Source organism: Myotis nattereri, assembly GCF_964212035.1.
Source record: "Myotis nattereri genome assembly, chromosome: 1".
NCBI classification, from domain to species: Eukaryota; Metazoa; Chordata; class Mammalia; order Chiroptera; family Vespertilionidae; genus Myotis; species Myotis nattereri.
In genome coordinates this window covers 167,665,382-167,685,063 of record NC_138075.1, presented here as the reverse complement: position 1 = coordinate 167,685,063, position 19,682 = coordinate 167,665,382, and the positions used below count along the sequence as shown (strand labels likewise).

The window sequence follows — 19,682 nt, the reverse complement described above, 5'->3', positions numbered from 1 at the left end:
CATAAAACTTTGGTCAACTAGCATCCTTAATCTGTTTCATATGAACTACTTAAAACCAGGCTCTGTAGCCCTGTATTTTTCTGTATTTTAAACTCAAATTTAACACATTGTATGTATTCCTGTTGTTTCTATTTCTTACCTTTCAGAAATGATTTTTTTTTATTGTCTAAAGTTTTACATATGTCTCCTTTTTCCCCAGTTGACCACCTCCCTCCCCCCAGCTATTCCCACCTTGGGCAAACCCCCACCTCCCCAGGGTCTGTGTCCATTGGTTATGCTAATGTGCATGCATACAAGTCCTTTGGTTGCTCTCTAACCCCTCCCTCCCCTGCCATTTGTCTCTGGATCTATTCTTGTTCATCAAATTATGTTGATCATTATATCCCACATATGAGTAAGATCATGTGATATTTATCTTTGACTGGCTTATTTCACTTAGCATAATACTCTCCAGTTCATCCATGCTGTTGCAAATGGTAAAAGTTCCTTCTTTTTTATAGCAGTGTAGTATTTCATTGTGTACTGGTAGATGTACCACAGTTTTTTAATCCACTCATCTGTTGATGGGCACTTAGGCTGTTTCCAAATCTTAGCTATGGTAAATTGTGCTACTATGAACATAGGGGTGCATATATCCTTTCTAATTGGTGTTTCTGGTTTTTTGGGATATATTCCTAGAAGTGGGATTACTGGGTCAAATGGGAGTTCCATTTTTAACTTTTAGAGAAAACTCCATACTGTTTTCCATAGTGGCTGCACCAGTCTGCATTCCCACCATCAGTGCACTAGGGTTCCTTTTTCTCCACATCCTCGCCAGCACTTGTTGTTTGTTGATTTGTTGATGATAGCCATTCTGACAGGTATAAATGCAAATCTATACTGCAGGTCTAGTTTGACTAATTCAAAATACTATGTTGATGCAAATATTTTAGTAGTTTGGATACACACCAATGTTGTGGCAGTATTTTCAGCAGTGCTATTACACTCATGGGACATAAAACTGGTATCTCATTGTTCTTTTGATTTTCATCTCTCAGATGATTAGTGACTTTGATCATGTTTTCATATGTCTCTGGGCCTTCTGTATGTCCTCTTTCGAAAAGTATCTATTTAGGTCCTTTCAAAAGTGTATATTTAGGCCCTTTGCCAATTTTTTGACTGGGTCGTTTATCTTCTTTTTGTTAAGTTGTATGAGTTCTCTGTATATTTTGGAGATTAAACCCTTATCTTAAATATCATTGAAAATATGTTCAACCATGCAGTGGGCATTCTTGTTTTTGTTTTTTTTTTAATATATTTTATTGATTTTTTACAGAGAGAATGGGAGAGAGATAGAGAGTCAGAAACATCGATGAGAGAGAAACATCGATCAGCTGCCTCCTGCACATCTCCCACTGGGGATGTGCCCACAACCCAGGTACATGCCCTTGACTGGAATCAAACCTGGGACCTTTCAGTCCGCAGGCCGATGCTCTATCCACTGAGCCAAACCGGTTTCAGCCATTCTTGTTTTTTTGTTGATGGTTTCTTTTGCTGTGCAGAAGCTTTTTTTTTTTCTTTCTTTTTTTTTTTTTTTTTTTGATGTAGTCCCATTTGTTTATTTTCTCCTCAGTCTCCATTGCCCTAGGAGCTGTGTCTTTAAAGACATATGTCTGCTATTGTGCTGCCTCTGGAGTCTTGTAGGATTTTTATGGTTTCTCGTCTTACGTTTAAGTCCTTTAGCCATTTTGAGTTTGTTTTTGTATATGGTGCATGTTGGTGATCTACTTTCATTTTTTTTTCTTTTTTTTTCTTTTTTTTTTGCATGTATCTGACCAAATTTCCCAGCACCATTTATTGAAGAGACTGTCTTGACTCCATTATATGCTCTTGCCTCCTTTGTCAAATATTAATTGAGCATAATGGCTTAGGTTGATTTCTGAGTTCTCTGTTCTGTTCCATTGGTCTATATGTCTGTTCTTGTGCCAGTACCAGGCAGTTTTGAGAACTGTGGCTTGGTAATATAGCTTGATATCTGGTATTGTATTCCCGCCAACTTTGTTCTTCTTTCTCAGGATTGCTGTGGCTATTTGGGGTCTTTTTTTATTCCAGATGAATTTTTGGAGTTTGTTCTAGATCTTTGAAATATGCCATTGGTATTTTAATGGGGATTGCATTGAATCTGTAGATTGCTTTGGTTAGTATGGACATTTTAATGATGTTGATCTACAAATCCATGAATATGGTATGTTCTTCCATTTATTAATGTCTTCCTCTCTCATTTTTCAATGTCCTGTAGTTTTCTGAGTACCGGTCTTTTATGTCCTTAGTTAAGTTTATTCCTAGGTATCTTAATTTTTTTGGTGCAGTGGTAAATGGGATTGTTTTTTTGTTGTTGTTGTTTTTCGTTTCTTTTTCTGTGAGTTCATTATTGATGTATGAAAAGGCCATAGATTTCTGGGTGTTAATTTTGTATCCTGCTACATTGCCAAATTCATTTATTAGGTCTAGTAGTTTTTTGATGGAGGCTTTGGGGTTTTCTATGTATAGTATCATGTCATCTGCGGATAAGGACAGTTTTACTTCTTCTTTTCCAATTTCGATGCCTTTTGTTTGTTTTTTTCTTGTCTGATTGCTTTGGCTAGCACTTCCAGTACTATATCGAACCGAAGTGGTGAGAGTGGGCATCCCTGTCTTGTTCCTGTTCTTAGGGGAAATGAGTTTAGTTTTTGTCCATTGAGTATGATGTTGGCTGTAGGTTTGTCACATAAGGCTTTTATTATGTTGAGTTATTATCCCTCTATTCCCACTTTGCTGAGAGTTTTTATCAAGAAAGGTGTTGGATTTTGTCAAATGCTTTTTCTGCATCAATTGATATGATTATGTGATTTTTGTCTCTCAGTTTGTTTATGTGATATATCACATTTATTGATTTGCAGATATTGTACCATCCTTGCATCCCCGGAATAAATCCCACTTGGTCATGGTGTATGATCTTTCTTATGTAATGTTGAATTCGTTTGCTAGAATGTTGTTGAGGATTTTAGTATCTATGTTCATCAAGGATATTTGCCTATAGTTCTCTTTTTTTTTTTTTGGTGTCTTTATATGGTTTTGGAATTAGGGTAATGGTGGCTTCATAGAAAGAGCTTGGAAGTTTGCTTCCTCTTGAATTTTTTGGAATAGTCTGAGGAGGATAGGTTTTAGTTCTTCTTTGAATGCTTGGCAAAACTCCCCTGTAAAGCCATCCGGACCAGGGCTTTTGTTTGCTGGAAGATTTTTGATTACTGCTTCAATTTCTTTGGTAGTTATTGGCCTATTCAGGTTTTTTGATTCCTCCTGATTGAGTTTTGGAAGCTTGTATTTTTCTAGGAATGTGTCCATTTTGTCAAGGTTGTCCAGTTTGTTGGAGAAGAGTTGTTCGTAGTATTTAGTATTTTTTTTTTACAATCCTTTGTATTTCTGTGGGGTCTGTTGTTACTTCACCTCTTTCATTTCCGATTTTGTTTATTTGGGTCCTCTCTCTTTGTTTCTTGGTGAGCCTAGCTAGAGGTTCATCAGTCTTGTTTATCGTTTCAAAGAACCACCTCTTGGTTTTTGTTGCTCTTTCGTATTGTTTCTTTGGTCTCTATGTTGTTTATTTCTGCTCTGATCTTTATTATTTCCTTCCTTCTGTTTACGCTGTGCTTTTCTTGTTCCTGTCTTTCTAACTCTTTGAGTTGTAGGTTTAGATAATTTATTACCATTGTTTTTTGTTTTTTGAGGTAGGCCTGTAGAGCTATGAACTTCCCTCTCAGGAATGCTTTCACTGTGTCTCATAGATTTTGGATTGTTGTGTTTTTATTGTCATTTGCTTCCAGGATGCTTTTTATTTCTTCTTTGATCTCTCTGGTAACCCAGTCATTGTTTAATAGCATGCTATTTAACCTCTAAGTGTTCGATATTTTTCATTGTTTTTATTGTAGTTGATTTCTAGTTTCATGCCATTGTGATCTGAGAAGATGCTTGATATAATTTCTATCCTCTTGAATTTGAAAAGATTTTGCCTGTGTCCCAATGTGTGGTTTATCTTTGAAAATGACCCATGTGCACTTGAGAAGAAAGTATATGGTATTCTGTGGCTTTAGGGTGAAACGTTCTGAAGATGTCAATTAATTCCATCGGATCTACTGAGTCATTTAGGATTGATGTTTCTTTGCTGATTTTTTGTTTAGAGGATTTATCCAGTGGTGTAAGTGGGGTATTAAAGTCCCATACTATGAGTATATATATTGCTGTCAAGCTCTCCCTTGATATCCTCCAGAAGTTTTATTTATGTATTTCAGTGCTCCTGTATTGGGTGCATATATGTTTACCAGAGTTAATCTTCTTGTTGAATTGCTCCCTTTAGTATTATGAAGTGGCCTTCCTTATCTCTTGTTATGGCCTTCACTTTGAGGTCTAATTTGTGAGATATAAGTATTGCTTCCACAGTTTGGTTTTTTTTTTTTTCATTTCCATTCACTTGAAAAACCTTTTTCCATACTTTTACCATCAGTCTGTGTAAGTCCTTTGTTCTGAGGTGGGTCTCCTGTGCACAGCAGTTATATGGGTCTTGTTTTCTTATCCACTCAGTTACCATATGTCTTTTGATTGGGGTATTTGTTCGTTGCCATTTTTATTCTTTATGCCTGTGTTCCTTCTTCCCTTCCTATTTCTTTTTACAGCAGTCCCTTTAGCATTTTTTGCATTGCTGGTTTGGTGGTAATAAACTACCTTAGTCCTTTTTTGTCTGTGAAGCTCCTGATTCCACCCTCCACTTTGATTGATAGCCTTGCTGGGTACAGTATTCTTGGATTCAGACTCTTGCTCTGCATGACTTTGTATATTTTATTCTGTTCCCTTCTGGCCTGATGTGTTTTTGTTGAGAAATCAGTCGATAGTCTGATGGAAGATCCCTTATAGGTAACTTTCTGTCTCTCTCTGGCAGCCTTTAAGATTCTTACTTTGTCGTTGGTTTGTCAGTCTATATATATAAAAGTCCAGCAACCAGAACACCCTAACGACTGGTAGCTATGATACCCACTGTGGCCAGCGAACCGGCCCGATCAGGAGTGGGCCGGCCAGCCAACCTTCCGCGGCCCCTCCCCCAGCTGGCCCCACCCATGATTGCCCACCTACCCCAATAGGAGGCGGGGCCGGCTGGCAAACCTCCTGCAGCCCCTCTCCCTGCCCGGCCCCACCCCAGATTGACCCCCCACCCTGATCAGGGGCAATGCCGGCCGTCCAACTGCCTGCAGCCCCCTCCCGCCAGCCATCCCCACCCCTGATCAGCCCCCACCACCCCAATTGGCCAGCAGACCCTCCCCCCAGCCAGATGTCCTCAATTGGCACCCCACACACCAATCAGAGGCAGGGCCGGCCATCCCACCACCCACAGCCCCTCCCCACAGCCAGCCCCACCCCCAGTTCCCCCCCCCCCCAATAAGGGGCATGGCTTGTTGGCCAATTGCCTGTAGCCCCTCCCCCTAGCCAGCCGGCCAACCTCCCTCTGTGTCCTCCTTCTGACAGGCCCAGCCTTGATCTGCCCCCATTGGGGCCGGGCCAGCCGGACCCCACCTGTGCATGAATTTGTGCACTGGGCCTCTAGTTTAATTATAATGTGTCTTGGTGTTGGTCTTTTGGGGTTCATCTTGTTTGGGACTCTGTTAGCTTTTTGGACTTGTGTAAGTCTTTTCTTCTTTCCAATATCAGGGAAGTTTTCTGTCATTTCTTCAAACAGGTTTTCAATTCCTTGCTCAGTTTCCTCTCCTTCTGGGACCCCTATTATGTGGATGTTGTTTCATTTCATGCTGTCCCAAAGTTTCATTAGGCTCTCCTCCTATTTTTTAAGTTTTTTTTCCAGTTGCTGCTCTGCTTGGGTATTTTTTCCTACTTTGTCTTCTAGCTCACTGATGCGGTCCTCCACTTCTTCTAGGCTACTGTTGATGCTTTCTACTGTGTTCTTTATTGCAGCAATGTCATTTTTCATTTCTTGGTTCTTCTTCATTTCCTTTTGGTTCTTACATATATTGTTGTATTCGTCTTCCATCCTTTTCAGCGTCCTTATGACCATTGCTCTGAATTCTTTCTCTGATATATTGCTTGCCTCCATTTCATTTACTTCCTTTTCTGGTGATTCCTTTTCTTTAGTATGTGGGCTGTTTCTTTGTCTCCCCATGATCACTCCTCTGAAAGAGAGCACTCTCTCTCTCTCTTTCTCTCTCCTGCATTGACTTAAAGGTACAAAATACAACATGACAAAACACAATGCACAGGGCACCAAACACAAATGTATTCCCAATGCTAATAACCCCAAATAAAGGTGACCACCAGAGCAAAGAGAATTAGGGGAGAGAAAAGAATGCAAAAGTGATATTGAGAAAAGGAAAAAATCTAAGAAAGAGAAGAAAAAAAGAAGGGGGAAAAATATATTTCTATGTGGAGAAAATTCCAAAAAACCAACAGCGAATCCAAAAAATGCAAACAACAAACACCCAAACAACAAGCCCCCAGATGAATCTGAGGAGGCAGAGCTCTCTCTAGGCGATCTTTGACTTTTCCATCCACAGATTGCCTTACCAGCTGTGTTTAATTCACCAGTTCTGGGTGCATGTTGTTTGGTTCAGGTGTTCCTTCTATCTGCTCTGTGGGAAAGTGCAGGGCCTGTCCTAGTATTCGGTGCCGCTTTGTCTCCCTCTGGGTAAACTTTTTAGGCGGCCGGGGAGGCTGGAGTCTCGGAGTTTGTGGGTTTGCAGCTGAGGTAGCTGGTCCCTGGGCAATGTGGTTGTAGGGTCCCAGGAGGTGTCTGAGGGTCTCCCCAGTTGAGGGTAAGGCTGGGCAACCGATCACAGCCGCTCTCCCCTTCAAGATGGCACAGTCTCTGCTGCATAGCCGGCTGCTCTGGGAGAGATTTCAGCAGTAGTGGAGGTTGCCCAGCCAGGCGAGCCTGGTCCGCCAGTCCCCAACAGTCTTGTGGAATATAGCTGTCCCTCACTCACAAATACACTCCCCGCACATCCACGCACTCTCCTTTCTTTTTTTTTTTTTTAATATATTTTATTGATTTTCCACAGAGAGGAAGGGAGAGAGAGATAGAGAGTTAGAAACATCGATGGGAGAGAAACATCGATCAACCGCCTCCTGCACATCTCCCACTGGGAATGTGCCCGCAACCGAGGTACATGCCCCTGACCGGAATCGAACCTGGGACCTTTCAGTCCGCAGGCCGACGCTCCATCCACTGAGCCAAACCGGTTTCGGCACACGCACTCTCCTTTCACTCTCTTACTCACACACTATCTTGCAGCCTGCCGTCCCGTCAGCTGCCATCTTGGATTCCCCTAATTGTAATCTAGATAAATTTAGCAGAGGAGCAAATATGCACACACTCAAATACATACATACATACATACGTACGTACATACATATTTATATTTATTTATTTTAGAAGTCTTTTTAAAAATTTTATTTTTAATATTTATTAAATTGATTGTGGTGCCATTGGTCAACATGAACATATTGGTTTCAGGTATGGGTTTCTATGTTATAAGATCTGTATATTGTACTGTGTGCCCACCACCCAATACTTATACTTTTAAAACAAATATTTCAAAAGTAAGTTAATGTCCTGATCAAAACAGCTATCAGAGCTGCATTGTGATTGTGGATGAAACAATTTTATTTGAATGAAAAAATTCTATGTAGTAGATTCTTAAAATTTCCACATCACTTTTTAAAGTTTTATGTGTAGTGAAAAATATTTTAATAGACTTGTTTCTCAACATGTGTTGATAATGAAGAAATTCAGTAACTTTTGTTTATTTGTTAAGAGTATTTTTTGGCTCTTTGTGATTTACATTGGGATAGCGTGTTCACCCTTGAATGCATTTATAAGTGAAGTAGTGTGCCGACCTCATCACGTTTCATCACTTCCATGCCATGTGTGTGAGACGATTTAAGCATTGTGAATGATTCAAAAATAACAAGAGGCCTCAGTTTTGATCATAGAGTGGGTGGGTCAGAGTGAGAGAGAGAGAAAACTCATTTCATATTTGCTGTTTAATGGTTAGGAGCTGAGCACTGGATTGGTCCTGGATTGGATACTGGCTCTGCCACTGCACACATGGGTTTGGTTAGCTACATGACATTGGACAAGTTACCTCTCTGAGTTCTAGAGAACTTCTCATCTGGGAAATAGAGATGATAATAGCATCTACTTTATAATGTAGATGAAATGAAGTAATAATGCATGTGAAGCCCACAGCAAAGTGTCTGAAATATTGTGAACATTCCAGATATTGTGAACTTATTCTCACCATTACTGTAGTAGAAAGAATTCATTTGGATCTGGAAATTAAAATATCTACAATATGTTTTATTTATGATTACTTTTGTAGCGAGCAGCATAGAAAAAATGTTTTGTCCAAAAAGTAATGAACTTTAAAATGAACTATAAAGATTTTAGCAATACTGCTGATACTTTCCCTGCCTATACTTTTCATTTTTTCAAATAAGAAATGTTTTATGGATATATTCCGCACTGTTGAAACATAGATTCTGATTTAAAAAGGCTATCATTCTGTCCTACGTCTTTTACCCCTTTTCTAATAGTGGTATCTTGATTTCAGAATCTACCCATTAACTGTGTATTATGCCATACTTATGTCCAGACCCTTTCCCTGTGATAAGATGTGTGTAACAGGAAATTTAGAGGACGGATAAAAAGCTGGAGAATGGGGGGCATGGCCTTGTCCTAGGTTTTCATGTAAGATGGGTTGTATGCTGTCCTAATAAGAATGAGAAAAGGCCTCCAAGTGAGATAGACAAATTATGCTCATGTATTTTTTGTCTTCATACTTTAAGTTTCTTAATGTACTAAAACTCAAATCAGTACAATACAATTTTTTAGTATAAACATTAACTTAGAAATATGTTATCATAGTTAATATTGCAGTTATTTAGTTAATTTGTTGACATTACATTATGACCAAATATGGGAATTGTTTTTGTTGACATTACATTATGACCAAATATGGGAATTTTTTTTTAATTCTTATTGCCAGAAGAAATAAATCAACAAATACAGAATAAAATTTGACAGTACCAAAAAAAAAAGAGAGAGCATTATATTTTGGACTGATTTTTTTAAAGTACATATAAATAGTTCATAACAGTAAATTAAAAGGTAAGATTAGACCTAGTATTTCAGTTTTTGTGTGTATTATAAACCTAAATCTCATGTGAGAAAACTAATGGAAGTATGAATCTATAACACTTGGTAACTCTCTCTTTATCAGTTTATCACTCAAGCCCTATCAGAAGGTTGGTTTGAATTGGTTGGCATTGGTACATAAACATGGACTCAATGGCATTTTGGCAGATGAAATGGTAAGTAATAACTCTATTTCTAGGATTTTTCATTAAAAGACATCCTTACTGTCATTTAAAAAATGAAATTTTCCCTTAACTATAGTTTACTTCCCTCACTTCAGTGTCTATATCCCTCTCACTCCTCCTGGTTTTGTATTGCTTGTCTTAGCTCTAGCCTCCTTACTACCCCAACCCCAAATGAATATGGGTTTTTGCTATCTGATTATCAAACTAATGAATGAGATTGTACTATATGCACTTTTCCATAGCTGCCTTTAAAATTAAAATTTATCATAGATACTTGACCTTGTTAGTAAATAAATTCATACATTTATCAGAACTTCATCAACATCATTTCCACTATTTTGCTAGATGTCTCTGAGTTTCGATTCTTTCCCAAGTCACATTTCCTTGAACCTAGACTTGAGCATTTTATTACAGCCAGTAGTCTAGGTACTATTGCATAGAAACTTGCCTTTTAACCTTACCTTCTTCCTCCAGCTATACTTTTTTCGAAGTATTTATTAAAAATGAATCATGATCTGTGGAGAAAATATTTATTGAATACATATATATATATTACATTGTGTGTTAGATTTCCAAGATAAAAATGAACAAGGATAGTGATCTTTGTTCTCTAATTACATTCTCGTAATCTTGAGGGCTTCCACTATTTCTACACACATGTCATTTTAAAGCAAAGGTACTGTTTACCTGATAGAAAAATGAATAATGTATGCAGGATTTCAAAATAGGTATAGCAGTTAGATATAGAACATTAAGGTTGTGGGAAAACTGCATTTGAGCAGTCAGTCTGGGTTTTGGATCACAACTTTGCCTTTCTTGAGTCATTTGCTCTTTATCAGTGACCTAATCTCTCATTGCCAACATTAATAAAATGTAGTAATTTTTATGTTATAAAATCTTATATTTGGTATCAAATGAGGTATATTATTTGAACCTGTTTTTGTAACTTGTAAAGGACAATATTTGTGATAAGTTAGTGTCTTAGTCTGTTGGGGCTACCACAATATCAAAGACTGTGTGGCTTAGCAGAAATTTATTTCTCATAGTTCTGGAGGCTGGCAGTCTTAAGATCAAGATGTGGCAGGTTTGGTTTCTCCTAAGGCCACTCTTTGGTTTGTAGTTAGCCACTTTTTTGGTGTGCCCACACATGGCCTTTCCTCTGTATGCATACATCCTTAGTGTCTCTTTGTCTCTCTCTCTCTAAAAATCCTCACCCAAGGATATGCCTATTGATTTTTAGAGAAAGGGGAAGTGGGGGAAAGAGAAACATCAATGTGAGAGAGACATCGATTGTTTGCCCTCCTTTCATGCCCAACTGGGAATTGAACCTGCTACCTTTCAGTATACAGGATGACACTTCAAGCAACTGAACCACATTGGCCAGGGCTCTCTTTCTCTTCTTTTAAGAGGGGTTTGGGTCCTATCTTTATGACCTTATTTAACCTTAATGGTCCTATCTTGAAATATAGTCGGTCAGTTACACCAGGGGTTAGGATTTCAACACATTAATCGCAAGTGGAAGGGGGGAAGGGGGGATTTCAGTTTTGAACAGATGATAATATCTTTCTCCCCTGAGGAGCTAAACCTCTTCAATACCTTTTTGTGAAAAACAAACACTTTATTGATATACTAGAGGCCTGGTTCACAAAATTTGTGCACAGGTAGGGTCCCTAGACCTGGCCAGTGTTCAGGGCCAATTGGGGCCTACTGGCTGCCAGACAGGGCCTTCCTTCATTCCACACTGCCCCTGGTGGTCAGCACACGTCATAGCAAGCGTTCAAACTCCCAGTCTGCTGGTCAAACTCCCACAGGACACTTTGCATATTAGCCTTTTATGTAAATAGATAATTCAGCTGCAATAAAACATGCAATGTTCACCTTAGTGAATTTTTACATATATGTACCCCTGTGTGTGATCACCTCCCAGATCAACATTTTTATCATCTCAGAAAGTTCCTTTATAACCACCACCATTTGGATGCCTATCACCATATCAGTTTTTTATGATTTTGGACTTTATATAAATAGAACCGTGTGGTATATACTGTTTATTTCTGGTTCTTTTGATGCATCACAAATTTACTGAAATTCATTTGTATTTACATGTATCAGCTACTATACTGGCATATAGAAGTCCATAGTATAAGTCTGCTATAACATGTTTATCCATTCTCATGTTGATGAGCATTAGGTTATTTCCAGTGTTTGGCTCTTATATTATAATAGGATATGAACGTTCTTACCCAAGTCTTTTTGTGGAAATATTCTCCCATATAGAATATGGAGTGGAATTGTTGAGTAATAAGGTTATATCTTTAACTCTAATTAGTCATTAGAACATTGTAATTAGTCCATCTAGTGTGTATTAAATGCTTGCTTTATGTAAATAGTTACCAAAATTATATCCTTTACGTGCAATGCAAAGGTCTTCCATATTAATGTATGTCACATATTAACTAGCAGTTATGATATATCTTGCTCATTAAACTAAGTTGTAATTTCCCTTGGATATTTGTTTCTTTTATCTCATTAAGAACTGAGAACCTTATAGAAATTCTCATAGTGTTGCATTATAGGGAATCCAAACCAGAAATATATTTTTTCTTTCGTATTTTTCAATATTTATTTGTTTTGTTTGTTTATCTTTACATTTCATATATTGTCTTTTGAACTTTTAATTTTAGGGCCTAGGAAAAACTATTCAAGCCATTGCATTCCTGGCATATCTCTATCAGGAGGGTAATAAAGGTCCTCATTTGATCGTTGTTCCTGCGTCAACTATAGGTTTGTAGTACTGTGGACAACCATACTTGACTCTACACTATTTTTTTAAATATATTTTTATTGATTTCAGAGAGGAAGGGAGAGGGATAGAGAGATAGTAACATCAATGATGAGAATCATTGATTGGCTGCCTCCTGCATGCCCCCCCCCCTGAGGGGGATCGAGGCCACATCCCAGGCATGTGCCCCTGGCCAGAATCGAACCCGGGACCTTTTAGTCCGCAGGCCGACGCTCCATCCACTGAGCCAAACCAGCTAGGACTTGACTATAGCCTATTTTACGTAGGGAGAAGAAAAGCCGTGTGTGTATCTGTGATTCCTTAGTTTGTGGAGGTGAATATTTATTTCTGTGGTCTCCTTACTCGTGTGTGTGTGTGTGTGTGTGTGTGTGTGTGTGTTTGAATGTACTAGAAGTCTTTTAAAGAAAAAAAAAACTCAAGTATAAGTCAGTTATTATAGGTCAAAGACCATTTGATAACATTTATCTTGTTTTCATAATACTTATAAATTGTTTTGATGAATAACTAAAAGAAACTAAGTACATTTAAATTTATAATTAAACATTTATTGAGTGAGAAAGTATGCAATTCATCTGCATTCAAATTATTGTTATATTCTTGCTCAATTGATTGGATGTAGAATAGAGTAAGAGAATGTATGTATGAATGTAACCAAAATTGACATTTCTTTAAAATGTCAATTAAATCATTAATCACCTATAAATACAATGGTTGGTTCTCTGCCCTTTATTTGATGCCACCTCAAAACCTCAAAACAATTGTAATCATCAGGAGTAAAATTGGGAAGGTCCTATAATTTTTAAAAAAAATCACCTTGTATTATTTTATAAAATAATTTCTGGGCAAATTTTGTCAAATTGTAGTGTCGATTTTATTGCATACACATATCCTGCTGTAGCAGATGCAAGTAATATCTCTTGTTTCATAGATAACTGGTTAAGGGAAGTTAATTTATGGTGCCCCACTTTGAAGGTGCTCTGTTACTATGGTAAGAATATATCATTTTGCTTTAATTTTAAAATTTTAGCATACAATAAAATATAATAAGTACAATCAAAATGCATATTGTTTTAAATTCTAGGTTCTCAAGAAGAACGTAAACAGATAAGATATAACATTCATAGTAAATATGAAGAATACAATGTAATTGTGACCACGTAAGTATTGAGAAAAAAAGTTTTTTAGAAAGAAATTTTGTGCAGCTTCGAAGTTTAAAAAAAATTAATATGAAGGAAAGTTTATGCTAAGAATTGTGCAACTAAAATAATGGAATGATTTATGATGAGGATTCAGGCATTTTTTCAGTTTAGTATATAAAACCAAGATTGCATTTTTTTGCTAGTACATTAGGTGACTGATTGACAGTGGTTATAAAAAGGTTTTGTCTACTTGACTGCAAGTATAGTGTTATAATATTCTCTCAGTTAAAGTAACATTTAACTCATACAACTCAATGACAAGAAATGAACAAAGGACATGAAAAGACATTTCTCCAGAGGAGACATACAGATGGCCAACAGACATGAAAAGATTCTCAACATCACTAATCATCATGGAAATGCAAATTAAAATCACAATGAGAAACCACCTCACACAAGTCAGAATGGCTATTATCAAAAAGTCAACAATCACTTGTGTTTGGCAAGGATTTGGAGAAAAAGGAATTCTTGTACACTGCTGGTGGGACTGCAAGTTGGTGTAGTCACTGTGGAAAACAGAATGGAGATTCCTCAAAAAAATAAAAATAGATCTTCTCTACAACCCATCAATTCCACTCCTGGTATCATCCAAAGAGAATAAAAACACTAATTTGAAAAGATGATATGCATCATTTATAATAGCCAAGATTTGGAAATAACCTATGTGTCTATCCATAGATGAATGGATAAAGGAGATGTGGTATATATGTACATGTACAATGAAATATCACACAGCAAGAAAGAATGAAATCTGCCCTGGCCGGTTTTGATCAGTGGTTAGAACAATCACCCATGTACTGAAGGACCACAGATTCAATTCCCAGTCAAAGTTGCAGGTTCTCCAGCCCCTAAGGAAGGCAACCAATTGATGTGTCTTTCACGTTGATATTTCTCATATAGATGTTTCTCTCTGTCCCTTTCCTCCCTCCCTTCCATGTCTCTCTCCCCCTCCTCCATCCCTCCCACTCTAGAAATCAATGGAAAAAATATCCTTGGGTGAGGATTAAAAAAACCCGAAATATTGCCCTTTGCAACAACATAGACCTAAAGGGCATTATGCTAAGTGAATAGATCAAACCGAGAAAGACAAATACCATATGGTTTCACCTATGTGTGTAATCTTAAAAAACCCACGAAAACAGACTCATAGAAACACCAGAAGGATGGTTGCCAGAGAGGAGATGTTTAGGGAGATGGGTAAAAAAAGTTAAGGGGAATATAGTTAATAATGTGATAAGTTTGTATGGTGACAGATGATTACTAAAATTAGCAGGTAATCACATTGTAAGATATAAAAGTATTGTACACCTGAAACTAATATAATATTGTATATCAACTATACTTAAATAAAACTTTAAAAATAAAAAGCATTTCTTTAAAAAATAATAATAAAGTAACATTTAAGATATTCCACCAAGGTAATTTATAATATTTCTATCTTGCAAGTATTAATAGTAAATACAATGTAATCTCAGTGAAAAATTTGAGTTAGAAATAAGGATGGAAAATATAACCGAATAAGTTAATCATTAGTAGCTAATTGGCATAAATATCTAGCAGAAAATTTAATGCTCATTTATTAAATAGGTTATCTTAAGCATATTAAGTATATTTAAAGGAGGCCATGATTAAAATAATTCATTCAAAAAAATTGTTTATATAGTCTTGTACTTCTATTAACTGTTATTTCTTGGATCTACTCTGCTAGTTTAATATAGAAGTATGTTCTTAACAGAAATATCTTAGCTTAATGTCCTTTTTTCTGCTGCTTTTAAAAATATAACAGTTCATGAAGTGAAGTGTACAACAAGTGCAGATTGCATATACATTACCAAAATTGTCTTCCTCCTGGGTATGTAGAAGTTGTCTGATTACAATATAACATTTAAGTATTCTTTTAACTACCTATGGAAGCGATATACACGTTATTTATATATTTGTGTATATATATATATATATATATATATATATATATATATATATGTATATATATATATATATATATCTCCATCCTAGAAGCCCGTTGCAGGAAGATTCCTGCAAAAATAGGGCTTCACTCCTGTCTCTGCCGCTGCTACCCCGCCCCGCCCATCTCTGCCGCTCCTACTCCACCCTTCTCTGCTGCTTCTCTCCCGCTTCTCTCCCACCTGTCTCCGCTACCTCAGCTCCGTTATGGTGTCTTCATTCTTTGCTCCCAGCTGGTATATGCAAATTAGCCGCCATCTTTGTTGGTTAATTTGCATATCATGCTGATTAGCCAATGGGAGGCGTAGCAAAGGTATGGTCAGTTGCCATGTTTATCTATTATTAGATAGGATTTGGTTACTAATTTCAGAGAGGGAGGGAAAGGGAAAGATAGGAACTTCAATGGTGAGAGGGAATCATTGATAGGCTGCCTTCTGCACGCCCTCCACTGGGGATCATGCCCGCAACCCAGGCATGTGCCCTGAACAGGAATCAAAAGTCGACTTCCTGGTTCATAGGTCGACGCTCAAATCACTGAGCCACATTGGCTGGGCCATTTTTAAACTTGGTTACATATACATCAGGAATTACTAGATAAATTACATTACATTAATATTTATTTGAGCACCAACTAGTAGTATCTTTTAGATACCAGTGATTAAGAGTGTATAAATAAAAATAATTTTACGAAGCAATAAATCTTACTAGTGGCTCATAAAGGTATAACCCTAGAAATTCCTTTTTTCTTTTGGTGACAGGTATAATTGTGCAATCAGCAGTTCTGATGACCGTGGTCTCTTTCGACGATTAAAACTTAATTATGCAATTTTTGATGAGGGCCATATGCTGAAGAATATGGGCTCTATTCGCTACCAGCACCTTATGACAATTAATGTAAGAGAGTGTTTGTGAATTTTTCCAATTTTGATAACATTTCATATTATGTATTTTAATGTAAGATTTTATATCAGGGGTCAGCAAACTTTTTCTGTAAAGGGCCAAATAGGAAATATTTAATACTTTGTGGACTATTTAGCCTCTGTCACTTGTTCTTTTGCTGTTTTTTACAACCCTTTAAAATTATAAAAACCATTCATAGCTCATGATCCTCAATTTACCACCTCTGTCTTGTGTGATAAACTCTGAATATTAAATATAATCTATTTTCATTACCTCATAAAGTGATCTAAGAATGCAAGTTACCTATTTAAAAAGTGAAACCATTAGTTTTACACATTCTGCCTTAAGATACAATAGATGATAATTTTTTTTAAATTACTAACCTTTCATTACAGAATGTTACATTATTAATAATGGTATTAAATCACCACCACCACCACCACTACCACCACTGCGGAGAGTAGACAAAGAAGGATATGTCTCTAATTTAAAAAACCAACTAATCTTAATTACCTTCATTCACAGGCAAATAACCGTTTGCTGCTCACAGGCACACCTGTACAGAATAATCTATTAGAACTCATGTCGCTGTTGAATTTTGTTATGCCACACATGTTTAGTAGTAGCACAAGTGAAATACGAAGAATGTTTTCTTCTAAGACAGTAAGCATAAATTAATATTTTCTCCCAAATATGTTACTTTGTGTTTTACCTGGGTCATTCTTCTATTTTGTCTTTTTTGTTGTTTTCATGTTGAAATTTAAGTAGTCGATAGTCCTATCCTTGGATGAGTTGAGAAATCAGCCCAAACACAATGAGAAATGAATTGGTGACTTATGTAATCTGTGTCTAAAAGTTTTGGTTTTTAACATGCTAATTTTCTGAAGAATAACAATTTTAAATTAGTGGAAGTCTCTGATATATAGTATTTGGGAAAAGTTTTGATCGTTGCTTTTTCTTTATTAAAATTGGTCAGGAAAGTTAGCACTTTTTTTTAACAGGTGAACTGTAGAACTAGGCAAAGGTTGAAAATTTCCTATCCTGGGACATAGTTTTGAAATAAAAGTTCATAAATACAAAAGTAACAGTTTCTAAAAGTTACAATAAAGAAATCTGTTTAGATGAAAATCTTGTTAATTTTCTCCTGATTGTTTAGAAAAAGCACAATATATAGTCTTCAAAAACTCCGAAATTCTTCCATATAGCAATGTTAATATAGATACTTGATTCTCCTGTTGTACATATTTTGCAAGCATTTTCTGTGATAGTCTTCTGCTGCAATTAACTGCCTTTTTAACTCTCACTAATGAATTTTTTCTCACTTGATGATACCGTTACATTTTAGAATAAAATTCCACTTTAATTCTCCAAAATTAACCAGTTTTGACTAATAATTATGCCCATTTTTTAGAGCACATGATTCACATCACCTGTACTAGTTTTCTTTTAGGGCCGTTTTCCACAAATAAATACGAGTTTTTTACCTCTCTCTCCTACCCTTCATCTCACCTTTTCCCACCCCCTTTCTCTCTCTCTCTCTCTCTCTCTCTCTCTCTCTCTCTCTCTCTCTCTCACACACACACACACACACACACACACTTTTTCATTACGTTCTCTAGGTAATCAGTAACAACTCATCAGTTAATGACTTCTGAAAACTAACCTAGTACAGTTCAGCAGAATACATAATTTACATGTCATGAAATCTCAAAATACATATGGAGCTTTAAGTAGATTATAGCCCAGAATACAAATGCGAAGTTCCATCTAGAATAAATGGAGTTTCTATGCAAAACAACTCAAATTTTCATGTTGTGTAATATTGTTATTGTGATCATTTAAATGAATATAATTTCTAAAAGCATATGTTCTTATTTAGAAATCAGCAGATGAGCAAAGTATATATGAAAAGGAGAGAATAGCACACGCAAAACAAATCATAAAACCATTTATTCTCAGAAGAGTAAAAGATGAGGTAACTCTTACCTGAATATTTTTTATTATGATTGTTTTTTAAATGTCTTTGTTCGTCTTTATCTGATTGTTTTACTTAAACTGGTTTCCTCACTCAGGTTCTCAAGCAGCTGCCCCCCAAGAAGGACCAGATTGAGTTGTGTCCCATGTCGGAGAAACAGGAGCAACTCTACCTGGGTCTTTTCAGCAAATTGAAAAAGTCTATCAATAACTTGGGTATAATCTGATTTTCACAATTTTATGTGAAGAATGATCTTGTACTAGGGCAGCATTTTGTTTAGTCATATTATAGTGGGCTCCACTCATTTTTTTAAGTTGGTTTTAATATGAAGAAATAATTTTAGCTCTTTGTTTGCATTGAGATATATTTCAACCAACAGCTGTCAGCTTGTTTTTGTTTGTTTTTTGCATTTTTTAAAACTCTGTCTCTTTGGATCACAGAAAAAAACACAGAAATGTGCAATGTCATGATGCAGTTGAGAAAAATGGCCAATCATCCTCTATTACATCGCCAATATTACACAGCTGAAAAGCTCAAGGAAATGTCCCAGCTCATGCTGAAGGTAAAGGTCCCATCTTACGCTAACACTAAGCTTTCTTACCACTGTTAAACACGAGAGTCAATTGTTAGGCTAAAAATCAGACCATTGACCCTAATAAGCATATTAACTTAACCACATTTAGGAAAAACAAATATGTTTTAAGACAAAGTTCAAGATAATTTGAGAGACATAAGAGCCAAGAAGGACTGACCAGGAATCAGCCAACTTACCTCTGGAGGGACAAATATGGTAGTCTGTTTTTATAAATAACGTTTTATTCTAACAGCCACAGCCAGCCTTTTGTTTTGGCATTGTCTGTGACTGCTTTCTCAATAAAAGGACAGAGTTGAATGTTGGCCAAACAGATCATTTAGCCTACAGAGTCTAAAATATTTACTGTCTGGCCCTTTGCAGAAAAAGTTTGCCAATTCTTGATCTAGACTTCATAATATACTTTTTTTTTTTTCCATAAGATTTCTCAGATTTTATGGCTTGGGTAGTGAGTCATTTTTCTCTATTTTTTTCATTTTATCCCTTGTTTTAGCCATTACTCTTTATTTTTACCTGATTCTTCTTTAGCACCTACCCATATTTCTTCTGTTAAAAGAAGCCATTTGCTTTTTTTTTTTAATATATTTTTTATTGATTTCAGAGAAGGAGAGGGAGGGAGAGATAGAAACATCAACAATGAGAGAGAATCAGTGATTGGGTGCCTCCTGAACGCCCCACAGTGGGCATCGAGCCTGCAACCTGGGTATATGCCCCGACTGGAAATCAATCTCTGATCTCCTGGTATCAAACGCTGACCTCCTGGTTCATAGGTCGATACTCAACCTCTGAGCCACTCCGGCTGGGCAGCAGCTATTTGTTGTGTTTTGTTTTGTTTTTTTACTATTATTTTGA

The 19,682-nt window shown here is 36.6% G+C and overlaps 1 protein-coding gene across 1 annotated transcript in view; it reads left to right on the top strand.

Annotated features, from left to right (window-relative positions):
• Nucleotides 1–19,682, top strand: part of SMARCAD1 (SNF2 related chromatin remodeling ATPase with DExD box 1) — an 89,418-nt gene that overhangs the window by 54,679 nt on the left and 15,057 nt on the right. Inside the window, exons 11-19 of the mRNA XM_081093575.1 lie at nucleotides 9,297–9,387; nucleotides 12,081–12,180; nucleotides 13,128–13,187; nucleotides 13,281–13,356; nucleotides 16,122–16,257; nucleotides 16,789–16,926; nucleotides 18,143–18,238; nucleotides 18,336–18,453; nucleotides 18,679–18,800. Coding sequence (XP_080949701.1) covers nucleotides 9,297–9,387; nucleotides 12,081–12,180; nucleotides 13,128–13,187; nucleotides 13,281–13,356; nucleotides 16,122–16,257; nucleotides 16,789–16,926; nucleotides 18,143–18,238; nucleotides 18,336–18,453; nucleotides 18,679–18,800 — 937 coding nt within the window. The remainder of the gene's footprint in view (nucleotides 1–9,296; nucleotides 9,388–12,080; nucleotides 12,181–13,127; nucleotides 13,188–13,280; nucleotides 13,357–16,121; nucleotides 16,258–16,788; nucleotides 16,927–18,142; nucleotides 18,239–18,335; nucleotides 18,454–18,678; nucleotides 18,801–19,682) is intronic.